General features: G+C 46.0%; 2 protein-coding genes across 11 annotated transcripts in view; one reads left to right on the top strand and one right to left on the bottom strand.

Annotated features, from left to right (window-relative positions):
* Positions 1-17,191, top strand: part of SLC5A11 (solute carrier family 5 member 11) — a 55,417-nt gene extending 38,226 nt beyond the window's left edge. For all 4 annotated transcript variants that reach the window (XM_024560454.3, XM_071221799.1, XM_045195534.2 and 1 more), the window contains 7 exons: positions 4,505-4,640; positions 12,356-12,463; positions 12,812-12,962; positions 14,484-14,652; positions 15,065-15,280; positions 15,912-16,080; positions 16,895-17,191. In XM_024560454.3, the coding sequence (XP_024416222.1) occupies positions 4,505-4,640; positions 12,356-12,463; positions 12,812-12,962; positions 14,484-14,652; positions 15,065-15,280; positions 15,912-16,080; positions 16,895-17,100 (1,155 nt within the window). In that variant the 3' untranslated portion in view covers positions 17,101-17,191. The remainder of the gene's footprint in view (positions 1-4,504; positions 4,641-12,355; positions 12,464-12,811; positions 12,963-14,483; positions 14,653-15,064; positions 15,281-15,911; positions 16,081-16,894) is intronic.
* Positions 17,192-22,302: 5,111 nt separating this feature from the next.
* The window catches only part of ARHGAP17 (Rho GTPase activating protein 17), an 89,843-nt gene continuing 87,182 nt past the window's right edge, over positions 22,303-24,963 (bottom strand). For 4 of the 7 annotated variants that reach the window (XM_053926240.2, XM_053926250.2, XM_053926238.2 and 1 more), the window contains one exon: positions 22,303-23,111. In XM_053926240.2, the coding sequence (XP_053782215.1) occupies positions 22,981-23,111 (131 nt within the window). In that variant the 3' untranslated portion in view covers positions 22,303-22,980. The remainder of the gene's footprint in view (positions 23,112-24,963) is intronic. The other 3 variants (XR_008427069.2, XM_053926243.2, XM_053926241.2) reach the window with 1 other exon arrangement.

The following is a 24,963-nucleotide window of genomic DNA, read 5'->3' on the forward strand; positions in this document are numbered from 1 at the left end:
AAGTGACCTGTGGGCACAGATTCCAGGAGGAGAGCAAGGGTCCCATGTGACTGTGGAGGAAAGCGTGTATGCAGTGGAGGAAGCCACCAGAGTGCAGGCCATAGGCACATGTGTAGCTGGTATGAAAAAAGGACATGAGAAAAGAAGAAGACACAACAGTGTGTGCAATAAGCCCCATTTTGTTAAAAGAAAGAGAATAAACTCAATATACCGCATTTACTTGTATACACATAAAGAAACTGGTTGGATGTATCTACAACAAAAAAGAGCAGATACTTGTGGGCAGAGGTACCAGGTCGGGTGGGAACCGTGTCACTGCCCGCCCTGTTTACTTTCTAGGTTTCAAATCCAGTGACTGTATCAGAAGTTGAAATGTTTTTTGTTTTTTGTTTTTTTCTGCTATATTAACAGTCAGGTCTATGTAGCAGTTTAGAAACCAAATTGCATAGTTAGAGTTGATGAGAGTTTAACTAAAGGAGACAGTGCCAAGAATGAGGCCTGAGCCACCCCCAGGCTGGATCACATCCACTTGAAGAGGTAAGTGCCACGGTGCACCATGGCAGTGACGGTGCAATACCCAGACACTACCGCTTTAAGAGGCAGACCCCCTTTTCCTCCTTAGGAATCTCAGGTGGGAGAGTCCTTGGAGACAGTACAGGTCTGAGTTAACAGCATGGGCTTTACAATGAACAAACCTAGAATCAAGTTCAGATGGCATAATCCTGAGACACGATTTAACATCTCTGAGCCTCTGCTCTGCTTCCTGTTAAGTGGGGCTACTAATGGTTACAAAAGAGGGGAGCATGAAGAATTTGGTCATAGTGCTTTTGTTACAGAGACATTTAATAAACAAACCATTAGAAACATTTACATTTTACTACAGTTTTTGTTACTGATCTCGACACAGCTCACCATCTTACATTGATAAATCTGCATAAACATTTACTTGAGATTCCTCAAACCCTCATGAGCTGGAGTTCCAGTGTGTGCCCCCGAAGTCCACCTTAAGCCCACCCTGTTTTGTTCAAGGATCTGGAGACTTGGTCCAAGGGGGCTCAGCCTCCTTCCAAATGCCAGGCAGGGCAATAGGGTGCAGACACCCGTGCCCCCACGAGCCCCATGACTGTGGTCTTGACTGCACAACCGTTGCTGTTGAGCAGGATTCTGTAGACTCCAAAGACTGTTGTTTGCTGTGTGTGCTGCCCCGGGATGTGCGCATCTTTGCCAGAGCTGTATAACGCTCATCTTGGGACAGAAGAAAGGCAGGGTGGCATTCATTGTTCATTGACTGGGAGCTCATTCCAGATCCTACTGGGCAGAGATGGAAGAGGTGAATAACAATTGCTAAGACTAATGACACTCGAACATTTACTGATGCTGTGTCACTTGCCTGTCACTGACCTAACCATTTCATATGTGTGAAAGCAATTCATTTTCTGAACATTACTATGAGCCTGGAGGGTTATTATGCAGGGTGACACCCTCCTCTCAGGGCTTGTGGGTGTTTGAGAGGAGGCGCAACTGTCTTGAAACTTACTCAGCTGTCTCTCGAATTCATATCTGGAGGCTGTACTTTTGCAACATTCAAACATGTATAATTTGTGCTTGTAAGATATACTTGCTTGCAAGTGACAGGAAAAAATCAAATTTAAATTAGCTCAGGAAAAGGGTGGGGATTTATTAGCTCATGGAATACAAACTGTAGGAAGTTGAATGAGTCTTCAGAAACTGCTAGAACTTATTCTTGTTTCCCTCACCTATTTTTCTCACCTATTGACTTCATTGTCTCCACTGCAGACCAACAGCAAAGAGGCTGACAATCCCTAAATCCTAAATCCAAAAGTCCAGTGCCTGGGCTCTGATTGGCCCAGCTTGGGTCAGGTGCTGATCCCTGGATCAGGCAACTGTGCCCAAGAGGATGCAGCAGCCATGTGAAGAGGGGGTGGACACTCTGGGAAGACTACCCCATTGGTGGCCACTATAAAACAAAAGGGAAGAATTCCTACCTTGTCCTGCTCACCACAGCATCACCATGATAACAATACATTTTACTCCTTGTCCACAGTTCACTGAACCAGCTGAGAAAGGTGCTGGTGACCACCAAGGCCTCCATAACTTCTTCAGATGTTTCAAGACCCAAAGCTTAAGGAAACAGTAGAGAAAGTTCTGAGCTGAGGTAGATTTGATCTGAAGGCTAGAGGAGGCCTTGTGGGGACCAGTCTCCTAGGTAGAAAACACTCTGTGGCAAGTCATTCCCTTTGAGGGGATGAATTTTGGCAAGACCTAGCTTCACCCCACCCAAAAGAGAGTTCTTGAGGAGGCATCAGGTTAAGATGTAGGCATACTATGCACAGTAACCACAAGCCCAGACACCCTATCCTTTGGCAGCATTACCTGAGACCCTCTCTCTGTCTCTCTCTTAACTCCTCACTCCTACCAGACTTGAGTGTCTGCATTTCTCTTCTGTCCTCCTTCCTGTTCTTGCTTTCTCTGTCTTGGTCCTTTTAAGACCCCCTCCACTACCAGGTTAAAACTCATTCATGAAAACCAGCTACAGACAATTACAGCTGCCCAGGTATTGCCCCAAGACCAGCTTCTTGCTTGAATTATTGGTCCAATGTTAGCTGTTTCCACACTCCTGGACTGTGGACATGCTGTGGTTCTCTGATCTAGTTTCAAAAATCTAATTTTAACTCTCTTCTATTTTGGTAACCTATTCAAACTTCTTTCTCTGGCTTCATCCAACAACAGTGATCCAATAATGATAATCACTAGTGTTCTCTCTGCATACGAACTGCTAGGCACCTCAGAACAAGCACTATTATGATCCCCATTTGGCAGATGAGAAGACTGAAGGCTGAGGAGTTTAAGAACTTGTCTGAGCTGACAAAGACCTGATAGAGGGGTATCCACACTTAAGTCTGTCTGCACTTTTAACCACTCTATTCCTTTGCTCCAAATCACCAACTTGGTATTTTCTTGATTCTGGGGTTTATGCAGAACCTTGTGTGAGAGAGAGCCAACCCCCAGCTGCCCATATGTGCAGAAGCCACTGCCTGGCCAACAACCCCACCACCAGCACCTCTCCCTGACAGGCCTCTCCCAGCCTTCCCACCTCAGTGAGGGGAAATTTGCATGTGGGTGTTGCAGGAAGAGCAAGTGAAGGCAGATGCATGCTAGGCACAATGCTGGATGAGGACCCAGCTCACTACGACCCTCCTCCCATGTTCTGTATTATGCTTTCATTCCTCTCAGTTAACTTGTTTTTCAACTGAGATGTTTGTAACTGATAAAGTGCCACTTGACCACTATTCCTTTTACAGTTTGAAAGTTATAAAAAACAAACTCCTAATCTGGGTGACCAGATTGAGACAGGGCTCTTCTGAGTTCTGGCTGGCTGAATGGGTGTGTCCATGGGCATAGGGGCCTACCCTTGAAACTTGTTCACAGAGCTCAGTTTGTGTCACTGTTACTGCAGTTGGACCTTAGCAGAAGTTGCAGATTTCACATGGAACTTGACCTTGATTCTGGTGTCTTCTGGCAATTGTGTGAGAAGGGGCCAGGCCCATGGCTTCTGAGAATGAAATGCCCTCAAACACAATGTTTTCTCCTGAATAGATGTGCATGTGTGTACTATGGAGCCTAAAAATTATTAGGGGTGTGATATGGGGATGGGGGCAAATCTTACCCCTCGACACTCTTACCATTAACGATTCTTTGCTGATTTAATGAGGATTCTTAGTCATCCATAAGGGGGAAAAATAGTTTAAGTCTGTGTTTGCTTTAACTTACATGACTGCGGGTGGGCAAAAGTGAATAATAACAATTAATATTTATTGGGCAGTTACTATTTATTGGACTCTGTTCTAAATATTCTAAATGGTTTGACTTCATTTAATTGTCAAAACAGTCCTAATATCTCACCCCCTTACTCCTCATTTTATAGATCAGGAAACCAAGGCAAGCAAGGAGAGGTAAAAGTTTTTGCCCAAGACCACACAGCAAAGAAGTGGGGAAGTAGGACTGGTTTCCAGAGTTGGCACAGCTGGACTGAGGGGCTCTAACTATGTGATGACAAACTGTTTCTCTTTCTCTCCAATTCCTCCTTTTCTTCCTCTGAGATGACTTCCACCTCAGAAGGCTTTCCTGATTCAATGGCCCAGATGCAACCACGGTTTAAGCTACTCTCGGTTAGCCATTCTAGTGGAGGTTGCAGGGGTTAGGGTGCCTCTTTCCTTTGTCTCTTTTAGAAGAAATTTCCATGTAGGGCTGTAGTTGGCCTGTATTGGATACAAACAAGTGGAGTAATTCTATGGAGAACTCTAATTGAGCAGGTCCAACTGCAGAATAAAGGAAAGGGATTGAGAATAGGAAAGAGATGCTTCCTCTAAGAGAAGCCAGGAAACCAAGTTCAAAGTTCACTGTGTCCACCGAGATGCTATGCACACTAAGTGTGCCTTAAGAGAAAGCCATCTCAGTTTCCAATTACTCCACTGTTTTCCAGGTTATTGTTCAGCGGAGTCTGGCTGCCCAAAACCTGTCCCATGCCAAAGGAGGCTCTCTGATGGCTGCATATCTGAAGGTGCTGCCCCTTTTCATGATGGTGTTCCCTGGAATGATTAGCCGTGTTCTCTTTCCAGGTAAGAAAAGGATTGGGAGGAGATGTCATGCGTCTGTGAGTCTCAGACCCGGAAATGCTAGAAACATATTACTGGCTGCTCTAAGGGAATGTGACTGAAGCCTCTTCTAGTGACTTAGCTGAGGGGTATCTATCCAGGCATCGACTGGCTCTATACCATTTCCCAACACTGGTTCAATGGGAGCATGCTATAGATGTCCCAGACCAAGTGCAGTGGAAACCCACCTGGGGCCTTGCCTCAACTATATATTTTGAAGCCACAAAGTAGGCGAAAATCTGTGGTCTCAGATGTCAGTTTCCTGAAGCCTCGCGCTTTAGTGTTTGAGCCCTGTGGTTTGGTAACTTAGGCCCAATAGAACCATTTAGGGGCTAGTTTTCTTAACAAAAATAAGGGATATTAAAGCATTTGGAGTATTTGCCTTAGCAATTTTTTTTTTGTAATGTGGTACAGGGATGGGCTTTGCCCTGTGGAGATTAAGCAGCACTAGGGGTGGGGGTTCTTATGGGGGGTTACTGGAATGCAGGAAGTAGTGATCTATACAGAAAAACACTCCCTCCCTCATGCCTTATCCTACAATGTCACACAGAGATAAGAAAGGATAGGGTGACATGGTTAGTTGGATGGTCCAGATGTTTTGTCAAAATAATTCAGGACCTTAAGAATTAGGAGGGGAGAGTTGGGGAAGGGAAGCAGGGAGCTGTCCTTGGTACTAGACATTGGGCTTGTGCTCCCCCAGCCCAGATGGGATGAAGAACCCAGACAGTCATTGGTCCTGTTTCCAGAGAAGGGGCACCACCTTGGAAAACCCCAGATGGGAGTAAGAACTGGTTTCTGGGGTTTGTGGTGACTTGAAGGCAAATATACAGCTCTTGGGCAAGGCTTGAGATAGGAACAAAGAACATGGCTCCAAACCGCCAACATCCATTGTTCTAACGGCCAGTCCCTGTGTGAAGAGTTTGACAGTAAAATGTGGTGGTTATGAATACAGACTCTGACCTGAACTCCCTGAGCCTGAATCTTGGCTCTGCCCTTTGCTAGCAGCGTGACCTCAAATAAGTCACTTAATCTCTCTTGGTCTCTGCTTCCTCATTTGTAAAATGGGGAAAATACTTGCTAAGGCTTTTAAAGCCGTTCCTGGCACATGGAAAGTACTACACAAGGTTCATTCTTATTATTTTATACTTGTATAATTTCCTTTATTCCTCAAAATGACCTTATGAGGCTAGCATTATTATTGTTATTTTCATTTACAGATGAGAAAACTCAAGCTCAGAAAAATTCATTCACTCATTTATTTATTTGTCCATGTATCCAACAACTGTTTTGAGAGCCAGTTTTAGAAGGCCTTATTTTAGAAGACCTGGGGATTCATAAGAGAACAACACATATAGTATCCCTGCTGTTGTGGGTTTTTCATTCTAGTGGTAAAGACAGAAAAGAAAGTAAGTAGATAAATGAGATATTCCTCAATTGTGCTAAGTCAACACTGTGAGGAAAATTCCTAGGGAGATGTCACAGGGGCTTCTGGGCAGGGACCCCTTCTGAAAGAGGCCACAGGGATGGTTTGAAAATATATTTGAGAATGAAACCAACCAGATTAATGTGGGATTAGATGTGGCATTAAGGGGAAAAAGAGGACTCTATCACTTCTAGATTAAGTAATTTGCAGGCAGTTACGTGGCTATTGTGGATGAGCCAGGGTTTAAGTCCAGATGTGTCTGCTTCCAAAAACTGACTCTAAATCATGCTACTGTCTCTCTCAGAAAATCACATTTTAAGCTTTAGCTCAATACTCTTGACAGTCAGCCAATCAACAATGTTTTATTATTAAACGAAACATAAGATCATGTTCTACACTTCTAAGGACTCTGTAATGTAACAAATGAGTCCAGTACTCATGAAAAAGTAATGTAAAATAGATATCAAAAAACTCCTGCATATGATACAACCAGTAAGTATAAAAGGAGTTAAAAGAATAGACTGATTTTGTCCATGTGTCCTTTATAGTAGTTCCTGTAATCAAATCAAGGGGGAGGGTGGAGGTGGGGGAGGGAGGGGGGTTCGGCTGGGGTGGGGTGGAGGGATGGGGACAAAAGGCATACAGCTGTAATTGAATAACAATAAAAATTAAATAAAAAAAGAGTAGACTGAAGAGAGCACTTCTCAAAGTGTGGTCCTCAGATGCAGCAGTGGCAGCTTGGGATCTGTTAGAAATGCACATTTTGCCCTGGTTAGTGTGGCTCAGTGGATTGAACACTGGACTGGGAAACAAAGGGTTGCCAGTTCAATTCCCAGTCAGGACATATGCCTGGGTTGCGGGCCAGGCCTTCCACTGGGGGCACATAAGAGGCAACCACACATTGATGTTTCTCTCTCTTTCTTTCTCCCTCCCCTCCTTCTAAAAATTAATTAATTAATTAATTAATTTAAAAAAGAAGAAATGCAAATTTTCAGGCCTCAAAGCACTACTAATTCTGAATCCATGGGATGGAGCCCAGCAATCCAGGTTTTTATTATTTTTTAAAATATATTTTATTGATTATGCTATTACAGTTGTCCCATTTACCCCCTTCACTCCACTCCATCCTGCACACTCCCTCCCTCCCACATTCCCCCCCTATAGTTCATGTCCATGGGTCATACATATAAGTTCTTTGGTTTCTACATTTCCTATACTATTCTTACCCTCCCCCTGTCTATTTTCTACCTGCCATCTATGCTACTTATTCTCTGTACCTTTCCCCCCTGTCTCCCCCTCCCACTCCCCTGTTGATAACCCTCCATGTGATCTCCATTTCTGTGGTTCTGTTCCTGTTCTAGTTGTTTGCTTAGTTTGCTTTTGTTTTTGTTTTAGGTGTGGTTCTTAATAACTGTGAGCTTGCTGTCATTTTTACTGTTCCTATTTTTTAATCTTCTTTTTCTTAGATAAGTCCCTTTAACATTTCATATAATAAGGGCTTGGTGATGATGAACTCCTTGAACTTGACCTTATCTGAGAAGCACTTTATCTGCTCTTCCATTCTAAATGATAGCTTTGCTGGATACAGTAATCTTGGATGTAGGTCCTTGCCTTTCATGACTTGGAATACTTGTTGCCAGCCCCTTCTTGCCTGTAAGGTCTCTTTTGAGAAATCAGCTGACAGTCTTATGGGAAATCCTTTGTAGGTAACTGTGTCCTTTTCTCTTGCTGCTTCTAAGATTCTCTCCTTCTGTTTCATCTTGGCTTATGTAATTATGATGTGCCTTGGTGTGTTCCTCCTTGGGTCCAGCTTCTTTAGGACTCTCTGAGCTTCCTGGACTTCCTGGAAGTCTATTTCCTTTGCCAGATTAGGGAAGTTCTCCTTTGTTATTTGTTCAAATAAGTTTTCAGTTTGTTGCTCTTCCTCTTCTCCTTCTGGTACCCCTATAATTCGGATGTTGGAACATTTAAAGATGTCCTGAAGGTTCCTAAGCCTCTCCTCATTTTTCCAAATTCTTGTTTCTTCATTCGTTTCTGGTTGGATGTTTCTTTCTTCCTTCTGGTCCACACTGTTGATTTGAGTCCCAGTTTTCTTCCCATCACTATTGGCTCCCTGTACATTTTCCTTTGTTTCTCTTAGCATAGCCTTCATTTTTTCATCTAATTTGTGACCAAATTCAACCAATTCTGTGAGTTTCCTGATTACCAGTGTTTTGAACTGTGCATCTGATAGGTTGGCTATCTCTTTCTTGCTTAGTTGTATTTTTTCTGGAGCTTTGATCTGTTTTTTCATTTGGGCCATTTTTTTTTTTGTCTTGGCGCACCTGGTACGTAAAGGGGTGGCGCCTTAGGTGTTCACCTGGGCAGGGTAATGCTGGTCACTGCACTGTGAAGCTGTATGTGGGGGAGGGGTCCGATAGGGATCAATGGCGCTTGCTCCACTCTGCCTGTTTGCAGTCACTCCCTCTGCTACCCACAATCAAATTGGGCACTTCTGGTGCTGCTTCCCAAGTGGGTGAGTTTTGTGTACATTCTGGGACCCTGTGGGTCTCTCCAACAAACTCTCCAGTGAGGCTAGGAGTTTCTCCTGCTGCCACCTCAGCCCCCACAGGTGTTTTCAATCAGTGGTTTGAGGCTTTATTTCCCTGTGCTGGAACTCTGGGTTGCTCGGTCTGTCACCTGGTCCACCAGCTGCTGCCTCAACGGCCAGCTGCAGCTTTGCCCACCCCCTCCACAACCCACCACCTTGCTGGGTCTGCCAGCTGCCGCCTTGCTGTGAGTCCTCTCCGCCCAGCTGCCTGTCTCTGCCCCTTTTACCGGTCTGGATGAATGTTTCTTCTTTATCTCCTTGGTTGTCGGACTTCCATACAATTCAATTTTCTGTCAGTTCTGGTTGTCTTTTGTTTTTAAATTGTTGTTGTCCTTCTTTTGGTTGTGCGAGGAGGCACAGTATGTCTACCTACGTCTCCATCTTTGCCGGAAGTCCTTGGTTGTTTTTTTTTTTTTTTTTAAGACTTTATTTATTTACTTTTAGAGAGAAGGGAAAGGAGGGAGAAAGAGGGAGAGAAACATCAGTGTGTGAGAGATACAGTGATCAGTTGCCTCTCACATGCCCCCAACTGGGGACCTGGCCCACAACCCAAGCATGTGCCCTGACTGGAGATCAAACCAGTCACCTTTCAGTTCACAGACCAGCGCTCAATCCACTGAGCCACTCCTGCCAGGGCCCAGCAATCTGTTTTAACAAGCCCATCAGAAGATTAAGAAACCTTGGCCTAAAGTGCCAGACTTGGGGCAAAGCCACTGTACCTTCCCATTTCCACTTCTCTACATCTTGGCTCCACCAGCTCCCTGCTGACTCTTCAACTGGTTCTGGAACTGCCTAAAAGTATGCTCCAATCCTGAGCTCTTATGACCCTGGACAACACCCTCTTCTACTTAGTCCACCTGAGAAATGGCACACACGTTTGAAGAAACTAGTGGAAATTAAGAGAGAAGCAAAATAACCCTCAAGACAATAAAACACAAAAGTCTAGAGATGTACCTATTTCCAAAGCCACATGAGCTTTGGAATACACTAAGGATTTGAGAACTGTCCATGACACTTACTAGCTATATGATTTGGGGGAGCTATCTAACCTTTCTGTGCCTCAGTTTACTTGTCTTTAAAAGATGTGTAACAATATCTTCCTCAACGAGTGGTGAAGATTACATGAGAAGGTGTATGTACAGTGTTTATCTGTAGCCTTGAGTCATAGTGAATGTTGGCATTTTGAAGGAGGAGGTTTGTGCTATGTTTGCATTTGACTCTATTAGAGGGTTCCTACATTCAAGCATCAGAGGGCCTGACAAGGGAAACCACTTCATACATGAAATAGTTGATTAATTAACACAGGATAGGTAAGCAGATGTTGGCTTCATTTATAACTTAGCTGAGCCAACTAATGTCCCTATGATGAACATATTCCTTAGACTGAACACAGTTTTCTGCCTCAAACATGGTTGAAGGTTGCATTCCTAGAAGGTTAAACAAAAACTTTGCAGTTAATTAGATACCACAGGGAGATCCTTGCTTCTTCTCAGTGTACCTTGAAGAGAGGAGCTTTTGGACAGGAGGCAGAGCCCACAGATTTGAACATAAACATGACCTTTACCTCACCTGGGAGGCTCCTTACCATGTTCTGGCCATGAGAATGTAACTGTTTTCTATTTTTTTCCTAAAATTTCTCAAAAGAGTCATAAACAGTCAGGAACTTTGACCTCTTAAAAGCATTTTTCTCGCCATGGCCAGGTGGCTCAGTTCATTGGATCATCTTGTGCACCAAAATGTTGTGGGTTTGATTCCCAGTCAAGGCACACACCTAGGTTGCAGGTCGATTCCCTAGTCGGGGTGCATACAGAAGGGAATGGATCGATGTTTCACATCAATGTTCCTCTCCCTCTCTCTCTCCCTTCCTCTCTAAAATCCTCAGATGAGGATTTTTTTAAAGCATTTTTTTTTTCAACAAGATTGCTTCTTCTTAATTCTTCTCATCAAATGTCATTTTTAGTCTGCAGTTTTAATTTTGTCTAAGGCTGAACCAGAGTTTGGGGGGCATCTACTTTTATTCCATAGTAATTGTAATCAGTATTATCATGGCCTCAGCACCCATTTCCTCTCCCACTGAAGGAAGTTAGTGGAGGGGAGGGTGCCAGCCTTGAGAAGACACAACAGAGAGTGGAGGAGTTTTACAAAGGCCCTTGGACTTCCCAATGGATGAAAGGCTATTTCCTGAAGCCATTTCCATTTCTTAGGTATTTTGTTCCATTAAATGAGAAATGAAGCTACAATATTGGATTTTTAAATTGTGGTGTACTTCAAATGTTAGCATCTGTTAAATTAACAGTTTTCATACAGATAAAAAATAGGGACTAAATATACCACCTCACCTGGAGATGCTGTCAAAAATCTGCATTTGAGGCCACTTATAAACTTGAGGTCCCAACTACATGGTCACCATGATGCTGCTATTGCATGAGAACCAGGGATGAGATGGGTGTGAGCAGTGAAGGGCTCCATGCCCACCCCTAAACTGAAGTAGTTCCCATTTACCACAGAAGGTGGTCAGGAAAGCAGTGTCACCGTCAGAATAAGAAAGAAGGATGGAAGGCTTTGGATTGAGAAGAAAGAGGGCCTGGGAGCTATTTAAGGGAGTTATTCCACCTGGCAAGAGATGTGAGAAGTAATAAGTGGTCCAGCTGGGGTGAATGGTGCTTGCTTGGCATTGAGATGGTGGTGAGGAGTGTCAGTTAGCTCAGATATGAGGAGCTGAGGAAGACAGAAGGTGATGAGAAAGCCTTCCTTCAGAGGTAGGTGCCAAACCCTGAGACAGCACAGAGAGTCTGAAGGTCCTGGTGGCCAGGATTAGGCCCTGGATAGGGTAACTGCCAACCCATTAAGGTGGAACAGCCTTCCATCTCTGGCCTTCCTTCTCTGACAAATTGGATTAGAATTCAGACCTGTGTTTCAGTTCTGACTTCGATGGGTGATTATAATCAGGCCCCTTCCCATCCAAAGCTAATCTCTATCTTCCCAAAAGGCTGCCTGTGCTTACATGTTTGGGATGTGTTCATCATGCTAACAGGTAAAGATGCAGAGCAAGAGGTACCAAGAAGCCTAGATGGATTTACATGGGAAGGTCAGAATGCTGTTCAGGAAATACAAGAACCAAAATGTAGAAAGAGTTCAGAACCAGCATGGTTGGGTTATTATGAGTCTAAAGTGAGGAATGGCTGTTGAGAAGAAGATGGGAAACAAGAAATTTAAAACATGTCTGCCATGTGTTGAGTGCTGGCATTCTCCTTTGCAGATCTGTGTCCCTGTTTGGGGGTCAGAGAGATGGAGCCTGAGGTGGACCTGTGTTCAGACTGCCGCTGGGGGCCTCAGCTTTACCTGAGTTACAGTATTACTGTAGTTACAGCTACAGTAATAGCTGGCTTGTATTCAGTACTGCCTATGTGTCAGACCCTGTGCTAAGTGTGTTATGTGTGCCATCTTAGTCCATCCTCACTACAATCTTATGTTATTGTCCAAATTTTACAGATACGGAGCCTGAAGTTCAAAAAGGTTGGGTAAGAGGGTCATGGTTTGTAAAGTCTAGGCTCCTTTTTATTTCACTGAGCCATCTTGACTCTGGCCAGGGTCAGACCATGTTTGGGCTTGGCCTGGGGCCTTGAGGGTGTGTGAGCTCACCTCTGGGCCTTGTCTTCTCCACAGATCAAGTGGCCTGTGCAGATCCAGAGATCTGCCAGAAAGTCTGTGGCAATCCCTCCGGTTGCTCTGACATCGCATATCCCAAACTTGTGCTGGAGCTCCTGCCCACAGGTAATATCCCCTCATCCCCTGCAGCACCTAGGGGGGAAGAACTGGCTGGGCTCTAACCTGAGGGAGGGACAGGATGGGTGGGTGGTGGAAAGGAATGTATTCTGGGACCAAGGAACTGAACTCCAGAGCCAGGGCCCCTGAATGAAGCCCAGGCCCTGACCATGCAGGGGGCTCTGCCCAGCCCCCACACCCAGTCCTTCCTCGGGGCTCCAACCTGAGTTCTGATTCCTCAGAGTTGAACCTCCTGGGGTCAGCTGGCTATGGCCCTGGGGTCATGGGGTCATGAGTGAAGGCAGGGGCTGTGAGCAGAAAAAGCCTGAGGCCCATAGACCTCCCTTCTGCCCCCAGGGCTCCGTGGGCTCATGATTGCTGTTATGGTGGCGGCGCTCATGTCCTCCCTCACCTCCATCTTTAATAGTGCCAGCACCATCTTCACCATGGACCTCTGGAATCACGTCCGGCCTTGGGCATCTGAGAAGGAGCTCATGATTGTGGGCAGGTAAGGTCTTCTTGGGTGGGGGTAGGTCTGGGTAGGGTGGGAAATGTCCAGGTACCAGGAAGCAGAGAGCCAAGCTCACCCAGGGGCAAAGTCCAACAAGAAACTCACCCAGGTTCAGCTTTCTCTGATGGTGAACATGAGGTACATTAGGACCCCATGTGTAAGTCATTCATTCATTCAAGAGATGTTCCATGAGCAACTACTATATGCCAGATGCTGGACATAAAGCAATGAAAAGAAACAACTCAGTTCTGTATTCATAGAGCTAGAGAAGGATAAATAGCCAGGCAACTAAACTGATTGCCTGGTTCTTAGCATACAACTAGATGCTATGACTTGGGAGTCAGAAGACCTAGGGTTCAGAGGAGGAGTCCCCAACCTGGACTGGGACCTGAGGGGTGAATAGGAGTAGCCAGGGAAAAGGGAGGAGGTGTCTTGGGTTTTGTGGGAGGAAAGGTTTCTCTACCAAGACTTCTGCAAGTCCTAAAGTCTAACAGGGCAATATGAAAATAACACAATTGGGTGGCATGTAAATTTTCTGTAAAATACATGTAAATAAGCACCTTGGGGCTCTGCCCCATAGGAAGGTCCACCCTGAGAGCAGTCTCAGCCTTGGGCTAGGGAAAGAGTTCCTAGGTATGATACCACAAGCATAGCCATAAAAGAAAAAAAAATGATAAATTATCCATCATTAAGAAAATGAGTAGACAAGCCACAGATTGGGAGAAAAATATTTACAAACCATATATCTGACAAAAGGAGTTGTAATATAGAATAATCTACAAAACAAGATTGTAATCTGGAAAACTACAGTGAGACACCATCAAACACCCACTAGAATGATTATAATCAAAAAGACAGACAAGGAGGTGGGGAAATTGGAACTCATGCATCGCAGGTCAGAAGGTAAAATGGTTCAGCTATTCAAAAACAGTTTGGCAGTTTCTTAAACAGTTACACATACACTTACCATGCAATGTACCAGTTGCAATCCTAGAAATGAAAACATATGTTTGTACAAAGACTTGTACACAGATGTTCACAGCAGCATTTTTTATAACAGCCAAAACATAGAAACAATACAAATATCCTTGTTTAAGTGAAGGGTATAGAATGACATGCCCATTTAATGGAATACTTGTCGACAATAAAGAGGAATTAAATACTGATACATGATGCATGGATGAACCTCAAATACGTGCTAAGTGAAGGAAACCTACTGTCAAAGACCGCAGATTGTATGGTCCCATTTATGTGCAATGTCTATAAGTGGCAAACCTACAAAGACAGAAACAAGTAAGTGCTTGTTTAGGGTAGGAACAAGAATAACCTGTAAATATGCATGAGGGAATGAATGTTCTGGAGTGATAGATGTTCTAAAACTTGTTTGTGGTGATGGTTGCACAACTATAGAAATATTCACCAAAAGTTACTGGATTGTAACCACCTCAATAAAGCTATAAAAAACAAATGTTCAGGGAAGACAGCACTAATGATGGGTCTGTCTCCGCTCGGCACCAGGGTGTTTGTATTGCTTCTGGTGTTGGTCTCCATCCTCTGGATCCCCGTGATCCAGGCCAGCCAGGGTGGCCAACTCTTCATTTACATCCAGTCCATCAGTTCCTACCTGCAGCCGCCTGTGGCTGTGGTCTTCATCATGGGGTGTTTCTGGAAGCGGAGCAATGAAAAGGTAGTTGTGGGTCACCCCTGCTGTGCAAGATCCCCGTGCTGCCCTGAGGATGGGAGAGGAGGGGACTGGAGAGGGGACCGGAGGATGTCTTGACTTGGGTGTTGTTGGGGAGGATGAGTTCTGTGGAGGAAAATATAGGGAGGGTGTTACCTGGCCTTTGAAAAAAAGCAACAGGGGTTCTATTTTGATGCATTCTCTCATAAGCTGAATTAACAAGGAATGAGTAAATTATATGTAATTGATTAATTATATGTAAAGATAAGCAGAGAAGTAGCCCCTACACTTTAGACCCCTGCAGTGACCATCGCTGGAAAGACAACCTCTTGAGATGGCTTGATGAGGTTTCTGGAGGCCTAAGCCAGCCACCTGACAGCCCTAGGTGTCACTAAGATGGCATTGCTCTGATTTGCAGGGTGCCTTCTGGGGTCTGATCTTGGGCCTGATCCTAGGCTTGATTCGGCTGGTCCTAGACTTCATTTATGGGCAACCGCAGTGTGACCAGCCAGATGAGCGTCCTGCTGTGGTGAAGGACATCCACTATCTCTACTTCTCCATGATTCTGTCCACCGTCACCCTGATCACCATGTCCACCATGAGCTGGTGCACAGAGCCACCCTCCAAGGAGATGGTACACTTGGGTTCCATGTTAGAGGCATTGAAACCCTTGGCAGCAAGTGATAGGAAAGGGACCCACAGTGGCTTAAGCAAAGAGGATGGACTATTCAAAAAGCTGAAAAGTCCAGTGTGGGACTTTAGGAGTAGCTTGATTTCAAGACTTGGAACAGACCATCAGAATCCAGCTCTCTCTCTGCTTCTCTTCTCAGGCCCCATGTGGGGCTGGCAGCTTCTCAGGATTTAGCCTCTTATTCTCACTAAGCAAGAGCATAAACATTTTGTCCTAGCATTTCCAGCAAAATTCCTGATTCCCATCAATGGAGTCAGCTGAAGACTCACATTCACCTGTGAACAAATTCAGTCCCTATGGCTAGAGATATGGTTGAGCTGAGTGGCTGACCACTGGGTCCCACAATACTCCAGGACTGCAGTAAGCTGTAGGGACAAGCACAAGGGAAGGTTAGACCTGAACAGGAGAAGTGTCCGCTGTTCTGAAGCATTCGGATAATTGAAGCTTGGAGGAGAGTGGCGTGAGAGGGCAAGACTGGGAGCAGACAGTCAGATACAAAGGCCAAACTTGGGATTGGGCAGGGCATGGGAGAAAGGGGTGATGGCCAATCTCACAAGCCATCTCTTCTCCCTAGGTCAGTCGCCTGACCTGGTTCACTCGTCATGACCCCATAGTGCACAAGGAACAGGTGCCACCAGCAAGTCCCCTGCCTCCTACCCTCTCTCAGAATGGGACAGCAGAGGCCAGCAGGACCAGCATCCAGTTGGACACTGTTCAAGAAAACATGTCCAAAACACACAGCTGTGAGTTGCCTCTCTCCTCAGTTATAGTAGGTGCCTTCAGGAAGCATTACATGTGTAAGGGAAATTTTTCTATCAAACCATAAGTCAGAAAGGGGCAGACTTGGGATTTTGGCACCCCCTAACTCCCAGGATCTATTTCTTCCCCACTCCCCAGCCTCCAGAAGTGGGTTCTTCTGTAACTTTCAACAGATGCCTCAGGTGGGCAATTTAGCACACACTTACAGAGATTACATGTAAAATTCTAGATTTCCATCTCCTCTGGAAAAAGGGGAAGATCTGGCAACTCTGGGCCCACAAGTCTGCACATGAACCTCATCTGGAGCTATGAAGCAGATGCCCCTTAGATACACCCTTCAGTTAGCCACAGTTGCTGGCAGCCCCAATTGTCTCCTGACCCTGAGGCAGCAGTTGTCATTTATCATCACTATTGTGATGATAAAAAATATTGTGGCCATGAGCCCATGTCAGCCTAAAGTGGCACCACAAGGCTACGTGTTTCAAGAAAAATAAGAAAGAATATTTCATGGTGAAGGTGAGGAATATTTTAGCACGTTGAATATTCAAAGAGTCCCCCTGATTCCTACACACCATTTGCCTGGCTCCATAGGTAGTTAGAAACTGAAAATAGTGAAAAGTCTAAAAATACCAGTTTTATGGAATTAAGCAGCCTTCCAGAATGAAGGTATTAACACCTTCCAGAAAAGGCATAAAAAGTATTTATCATAGTACATGAAACATACCAGGTTGGTCCCCTGTCTTCTCTTCTCTGGGAGACATGGCCCATCCTTATGACCTTTATCTGGGTTCTTTTTAGGTGATGTGACCCACAAGCAGTCCAGAGTGGTGGGAGCCATCCTGTGGCTCTGTGGACTGGAGAGCAAGGACCAGGCAGAGCCTGTGAGCAGAGTGGACCCTGTCATTGTGTCCTTGGAAGAAAACCCCTCAGTGAAAGCCCTTCTGAACATCAACCTCATACTCTGCATCAGCTGTGCTGTTTTTCTCTGGGGCTACTTTGCTTAGTGTGGGGTGAAACCAGGTGTCCAAGCTCTCAGTTTGTTTTCAATGCCCCATTTTTTAAATGAAGAAAAAATAAAGTTTTGTTTGTTTACCATGAAGCTTCAAGAATGTTTATGGGCTATTTTCAAACTGACATTTAGTTCTAAAAAGGAAATGAAGGTTAGAGGCTAGAAACTGGAGAGAAGAGTAAAAGCTTCCTTATTTCCAAAAGCTAGTTATTCACTCTTCCAGTCCATGGTGCAACAGCAACAGCCAAAGTCAAAGGAATAAAAAGCAAATGCTCCTGAGACCCCCCAGCCTGACAGCAGCCATATCTCCTGAACTGAGTGCTTGGTACTTGAACTTTACCCAGCTCACATTCAAGGTGCAAGGAATGAGACCTGTATTCTATCTCTTCCCTTCTAGTCCTGCCGGCTGAGGCGTTCTGAGGGTTTTCTCACTGTGGTACTTACTCTTTGATAGGACCTCTGGGAAATACACCTGAGTTGGTGCCCTGGAATCTTGTGCTATCAAAAACGGGGAATTGTGTGCGCTTCCCAGATTCTGCTTAGCCTGTGTTTCTCTGCCTAATTCCCCACAATGATGCTTCCCTAAAACAATCAGCCAGAGGGATGGACAAATCCACAATGAATCTCTACCAGCTGAGGGGCAATGGGGCTTTTGATCTGAAAGCACCCCTGCTCTGTGCAGAGCCAACCATCCTAATTTCTCTACCCCAGGTTACAATGGGGCTTGATGGGATGACCTGAAGGGGCTGTATGCCACATGCACCATGAAGAGCAAGGGCAGGCCAACAGAGTTAGCCCTGAGACCACCCCTGGGTAGCCCAGAGCCATGAGCTCTTAGTCTAGTCCTGGGAGACAGGAGGCTGGAGGGGTGGATTGGAACCACTTATTCCCCTGACAATGGAAGAATGGAGTAGATGCTCAAGGAACCCAATTTCCAGATTATAAAGGAACATGGACAAGAAACCCAGGGGCCACTGGCTCACCTGGTCACTGTATGATAGCTTTAGTGTCTACTTGATGCCCTCAACACCTGGACCAGCCTGGTCCAAAGGTAGTGTATTATTAGCTCAGGCCTTACCCCAGAGGCCTAGCTTTTCCACACTAATGCAAATGAGAGTTGTGGGATGGCAAGGGCACACACCTCAGCTCTCCTGGGAAAGGGACTATGTGAGGAGCTGTTCACAAATAGAGGTCTGAGTGGTTACTACCCAGACCCCTATAATTGGCTTCTGGCAAGAGCCTGAGCTGGTGTCTGGGGCAAGTGGGCTCAAAGGGAGGCTGAATGCCCCTCTCCAAGGACCAAAGTGGGGGAGTGGGAGGCCCAGGAGGCTTCCCCAAGTTGTCCCTCAGCCAGCCTTGGTGGCTACTCTGGGCTGTCATGCCAAGCCCTCTGCTGCCACTGGTTGGGGTCAGAAGTGCATTTCAGTGGGAGTTGTCACTATAAACTCAGGCCACTGCCATTTCTCCCTGATCACTCCCAGTCCCCTGACTGGCCTTCCTGCCTCTACCCATTCTGCAGCCCCAGGCAGAGTGAGTGACTCTGATCAATCCACTCCTCTGCTTAGACTCTTTCAGTGACTTTCCCAAACTCACAGGATGAAGTCCACATCCCTTGATGGAAATTTCAAGACCCCTGAAGGCCAGGCCCTCATCAGCTCCAACTCTGATAACTTGCCATTTGTAGGCTAAGGTCATGCCTCACTCAGGCCTTTCTACCTCCTTACCTAGCACAGTGACTGGCATACAGTGGACCCCATATAAATATCCAATAATTAGGGTTTTGGGGTTTTTTTTTTGCCTCTGCTCTTCCCTTTGCCTAAACTATCCCTCATCTTCTGGCTAACTCCTAGTCTCTGCTTAAACATCACTTCTTCCAGGAAGCCTCCCTGATCACCCAACTCCCACCATGACATGTACCTTCAAAGCTGGTGTCACACTTTGTTGGTTACTTAACTGTCTTCCCAACTGGAGTTCCTCCAGGGCAGAATGTCACACACACTGATGCCTAGCACAGTGCCTGGTGAATAAATGATGACCTTGAAACATCAATGTCATCTGCCTCCTTCTCCATATTTACCTGCCACACCCCCTCCCCAGCATGGCTGCCCACCTCTGCCCAGGTACCTATGGCCAAGAACACCCACTATTGCTGCACCAAGTTAGTTCCTTGAGGTGTAAGCTTGTAGAGGTGGCCAAATGCTCTTTCACCACCACAGCCTCTAATCTGCCCTGTGACCAGCCCTCACTTTTGGGAAGGGACCATGCTGACTCTGCCACCCTAGCTAACAATGAGTTAACTGTAACCTAGGCCACCATCTGCTCCTCTCTCAGGGTCTCCTGCTTCTAGATTGGCCCTGTCCAAGTCCCTATTCTGCACTGCAGCCACAAGGATTGGAAGTACAAATCAGACTGTCACCCCTTTGTCCCTCATGGCCCCTATTGCCTTTCACAACTTCCAAACATGGGGTATTAAGCCCTTTCCACTCCCATTGCCCTGTACCTTATGGCTGTGCTCCTCCCACTCGAATTCCATGCTGCCTCTAAGCACACAGCCACTGCACCAGCTGTCCCTTCTGAGGTGCCCTCACCACCCCATGCTACCCCACTGCTCCTCCCGCTCCACATCTCTCTACCTGCTCCTGGGTGCTCATTTGCAAGCTCCCTGGGCCCAGGCCATGGTTGTATGGTTCAGGTTGGTTCTCCAGGGTCTAGGCCTATATATGGAAGAGTAAGTTCTCAGTAATTACATGGAGGATACATAGCAATTATTTGTAAGACCTGGCTTCAATTCTGAGTCCTTGTGTGAAAAGTGCTGAGTTTCCATCATGAAATGGCATGTGAATGTTTTTTGGGTCATTCAAATATAATTTAATGATGAGCACAAAAACTGAGCAAATTCAGATAGGGCAAAAACAGAACCTTGATGAACTTTTTGTACTTCTAAAAACATATTTGGTTCAAATATACCCCCATATGTCATTTGTGATGACATATTGGTGTGTGTGATGGCTAGACCCTAAAGTGACCCTCAGTGATCCCACTTCCTGGTGTCCGTGCCTTTATGTAATCCCCTCCTAGGACTGAACCAGTGACTGGCTTCTAACCAATAAAAGAATACTGTGGCAAAGAATACTGTTGGTCTTTAGTTAATGACATTACTTCATGTAGGACTATCTTGCTAGCAGACTCACTTGAAAGATAGGCCTTCATTGCTCAATGAAGTAGCAGCCACACTGGGGAAGCCCACTTGTCCAGGAAGTGCAGGGAGCCTCCAGATGATGATCAGCCAGTAGCTGGGGCCCTCAAAGAACTTGTGGTCCTACAACCACAAGAGCTTTTTTCTTTTTTTAAAGAGTTTATTTATGTTTAGAGAGGGGGGAAGGGAAGGAGACAGAGGGAGAGAAACATCAATGTGTGGTTGCCTCTCACATGCCCACCTGCTGAGGACCTGGCCTGCAACCCAGGCATGTGCCCTGGCTGGGAATTGAACTACGACCCTTTGGTTCACAGGCCCGCGCTCAATCCACTGAGCTACACCAGCCAGGGCTCGACATGAGCTCTGACAATCTGAAGGAGCTTAGGAGCGGATCCTTCTCAGTTGAACCTCTGGATGGGACCCCAGCCCTGACTGATACGTTGATCGCTGCCTAGAGAGGACTCAGCTAAGCTGTTCTGGGACTCCTGACGTACAGAAACTGTGAGATCATAAATGTGTGTCCTTTTAAGCCACTAAGTTTGTGGATGTGTGTCATGTAGTGGGATATAACTGATACTGTGTATGGTTTGTGAACACCTGTGTGGATGGGACAATGGAGTCGGGTGGGGAAGAATGTGGGAAGGCAGAAGTTTGCCTGAGCAGCTCTGCCGTGTGTAGTGCCAGGAGACGAATGTGGCAGCCACCCAGCAAGGGCAGTCACATCTCTGCTGCATCTTGGAGATGCTCCCACCATGATGCCTTTGCAATTCCAAATGTAAGACCAGCCCTCATGCTGTGACTTACCCATCAAAATGGACAGTAGCCTTGACTTGGTATTGAATTCTGACACATATACACACAGAGTCAAGTCATTTTTCTTTAGACTGGAGCTGTTGAGGGAGGGAGGTTGCAATACACAACGGGACGGTGAAAACTGAACAACATTCTTAGGATAACAAGGGTATGGCTAATATTTCAGAATCAGCATTAACAAAACACACGCTGCATTCTAGGAGGATGTTCACCATGGACCTTCCTGGTCCCTAGGCACCAGGAACCACGTCCCAGCTTCCTCCTGAGTGGGAACTCAGGCATCATGGAGGAGGCATCTCTGAGGTGCTGCAGGTGCCAGACTGTGGACATCTGGGCTTCCTGTAGAAGGAGATCAACACAGATGAGCAGTGTTGAGACCTTCGCTTTCTCTACAGGGTTTGTTCTACAGCTAAAGAGGTGCATAGAAAGATCACACATGGATGGTATATGAGGAAGGGAAGAGTGAGAGCGTTAGGCAAATATAAAGATATGGGGCGAAATGGGCTTATAGGTCCATATTCTCAATGTAATTAATGTAGGGAGTACCTCAAGGCACAGGGAACATTGAGTTAAGAGAAAAAGGAATTGCCCTTTTCAAGTTAAACTTGCTGAGTTAGTACATAGTGGAAGGAGGTTCAGTGTCTACTGGGACAGATCATAAGTCCAGCAAACACTGGCGGCATGCTCCTCTTTCTTCCCGAGAGAAGATGGCCTAATCTGGGCCAAGGTGGGGGCTACCATCGGAACAGCCATCCTGTCTGCTGACCTCACTTCACTCCAATTCTCCATCAGCTCTTCCCAAGTTCAATCCTGTGAAAGAAGTGCCTTCCAGTCATTCGGAACTGGAACTCCCATGGAGAGTAATGGCTCTGACTCCCACACGAGGCCTGTGGGGCTGCAGGGCGGCCACAAGAGTCTAAGTGTGTTTACATGGAAAGGAAAGGGGGACAGGACTGGTGAGAGCAAAGGGAGGGCATTACCCTTGGAACATTCACTGAGGGACAGCTGGTCAGGAGGTTTCTGGGGCACCTGTTGGCTGGTGTCACTGCTGTGACCTTGTTCACTATTCTTTTAACCATCTGCAGACACATGTAGACCCCTGGTAGCTCAGCCACAATTCTATTTGGTTAGGTGAATGTGCGTGCACACACATACACACAACCAGTTTTTCCTCCAAGAATGATAAAGTTTTCATATAAACCACAGAATATATTTAATTCAAATTAAACATGAAACTAGAATAACGTTCGGTCCTTATCAAGTAGCAATTACACGGTTTTTAAAAAAAGAACAGTCCATTTCTTTCTACACTCTGGCAAGCCAACAAGGCACAAGTTACATCCAGTTTGCTGTGGTGACGGATCCAGCAGTCACCATAGATGCTCACGGCTGTGAGGGCCAGGGAGACACAGACTGGGCTTCATACAAAGTGACTCTGCAGCAGAATGAAGTCCAAGTAGCAGGAAGGAGGAAGGAGGAGAGTTGCATAATGAATGTGTTTTATTAAATAGAGAGTAATGCGTTGCTTTTCTCATTCATTCCAAATTGCCGTTGGCGCGCCTGCAGTGACGGCAGCGACACAGCTCCACGATTATACTTTGTCCACTCCAGGTTTCTGTTTTGTTTTGTTTGGCGTGATTTCTTTCCTATGCAAAGAAAGCCAGCTTCTTGAGGACACAGGTCATTCAGCTTTAAGTGTCAGCCTCCACTCTGTTGCTGGGCTGCAAGAAGGCAAGGTTCTGTGTAGTCAGGCTTCCTCCTTCCCTCCATTGAAAGCTGCTCACTGTTTGGTCTGCAGAGGTCAATGTCTGCCTGCCCCATTCTATTCACGAGGGTGGAAGGGGTCACGGGCTGTGGTGGATTTCTTCAAAGGGCAGTACTTTCTGTATCATTGTCCATTTCCAATAGAACGCGGCCAGGCAGGTCTTTGCTTGATGAGTCTGGATGCGTTTCAGGAAAGACACCGCGAAGTGGTTCTGACACTCTAGAATTGGTGTCTGGACAAAAACACAAGACATGTGTTATCAATGCATGTTCATGTCCAAAAGGCCACCCAAGGGTGCTCTGAGAGGAAGAGAAGCTGGAGAGATTGAGAGTCAGCCCATGTGCACAAATGTTCCCTTACTAGAGGCACCATTAGCCCTTAGAAGTTGAGTCAAGCCTTTGAGACCCCAGGGGCAGCCATGTGGCAGCCCCACATCCTGACCCTGCTGGTCCCTTTTGTGAGCCCATGGCAGTCCTGAGATGCAACCTGCAAAGGACCCGCTTGCTCTGATGGAGGAAAGGAAATCTCATTCTTGTCCGTGCCAACTGATGCACTAATCAAAACCTGATAACATGTGGGCTGCAGGAATAGGTGAGCTTCACTGGGAAGCACTCCCTCCTCTAAGGCTGATGAGTGTCCTTACTGTTAATGCTACACCCTCAACCTCAGCACTGGTGACATGCTGAGCCACACCACTTTGGTCTGTGGGGGCTGTGCTGTGCACTATAGGATGTATAGCAGCATCCTTGCCCTCTATCCACTAGATGCCTGTGCCACAAAGCCCTCTTCCCCCACTGTGACAACCAAAGATGTCTCCAGATAGGGCCAAATGTCCCTGGGGGGGCACAATTACCACTGGTTGGCAATTGCTAAGGTAGATCGTCAAATCTCCTGCAAATAGTAATTTTCTCATCTGTGTCTAAATCTTGTATTTCCATTTTTTTTTCATGTATGTTGGCTGGAACTCCTTTATCAAAGTGGCAAATACATAGTCCGTAAGCCACTGTCCCTCACTCCCATGCTCACCAGACACCTTAACCAATCATAGCCCTCTTCCTAGTGAGGCAATGCATCTCCATTCATTCATTTGTGCACAGTTACTTACTGAGCACCTGCCATGTACCAGGCACAGTTGTACCTGAGGTCACAGCAGTGAGCAAGCCAGACAGAGCTTTAATGAAGCCCATGGTCTAGCGGACACCCTGATCAAGAGAGAGGATTTGTTTCTCCAGTAACTGTAGGTGCCAGCAAATGACAAGAGCCATGTTGGAGATTTGGGGGCTGGGCCCAGCAAGAAGGGAGGTGTTCGGATCTGCTGTACTGTCACTTTGCTGGGTTAGGGCTAGTCATATAGGGAGCAGGGAGAGAACTAGAGTGGGAGGTGGTTATGCTGTGGAGTTCCCCCTTTACGCTCAAGAACAGCTTTCTACCCTTGCAGTGGTGCAGTTCCACCACATCTGACCCTGCAGGGAGCTGCTTTGGGCAGTACTTCTGTCCTACCTGTTCCTCATCCACACGGGCAGAGCTGGCAGTGCGGGTACACTTCTGGGAAGCTTACTGGTTTGAGACTGGTTCCTGCCCCTATACTTCCTGAAGTGTCCCTTTTCTCACATGGAATCCTGGGTTGGCAGACCTGTCCCTCAAGGTTTCTTTAAGTACCACAACTCAGAGAAATTTCTAGATTTAGGAAGGTAGCAAGGTATCAAAGAGTTCAGGTGCTTAATGCTATTTCAGATGATATGGTCTGAAGATAACTGTAAAACCGACTGGATTGTGTTGAATTGCACCATCCAATGGTTCAGTCAAGGGTGGTGTGGTGCACAGAATAAAACATGTCTTGAATTTGTCCTCAGCAGAAGGGAAGTCAGCAGGGCAGGGACCATGTCTATCTTGTTCACAGTGCCTGAAAGAGTGACCGGTTACTAGCAGATGCTCAATAAATTTTGTAGCTGGCCGGCTGGATGGATGAATGAGTGGATGGACAATAGAACAAATTAACGGATGAAGAGTCATCTAGTCCACCCATCTTTCCAATCCTTTCTTTCCATAGGTAAAGAAGTAGCCACGTCTAAACAGCAACACTG

The sequence above is a fragment of the Desmodus rotundus genome, chromosome 1 (assembly GCF_022682495.2).
Source record: "Desmodus rotundus isolate HL8 chromosome 1, HLdesRot8A.1, whole genome shotgun sequence".
NCBI classification, from domain to species: Eukaryota; Metazoa; Chordata; class Mammalia; order Chiroptera; family Phyllostomidae; genus Desmodus; species Desmodus rotundus.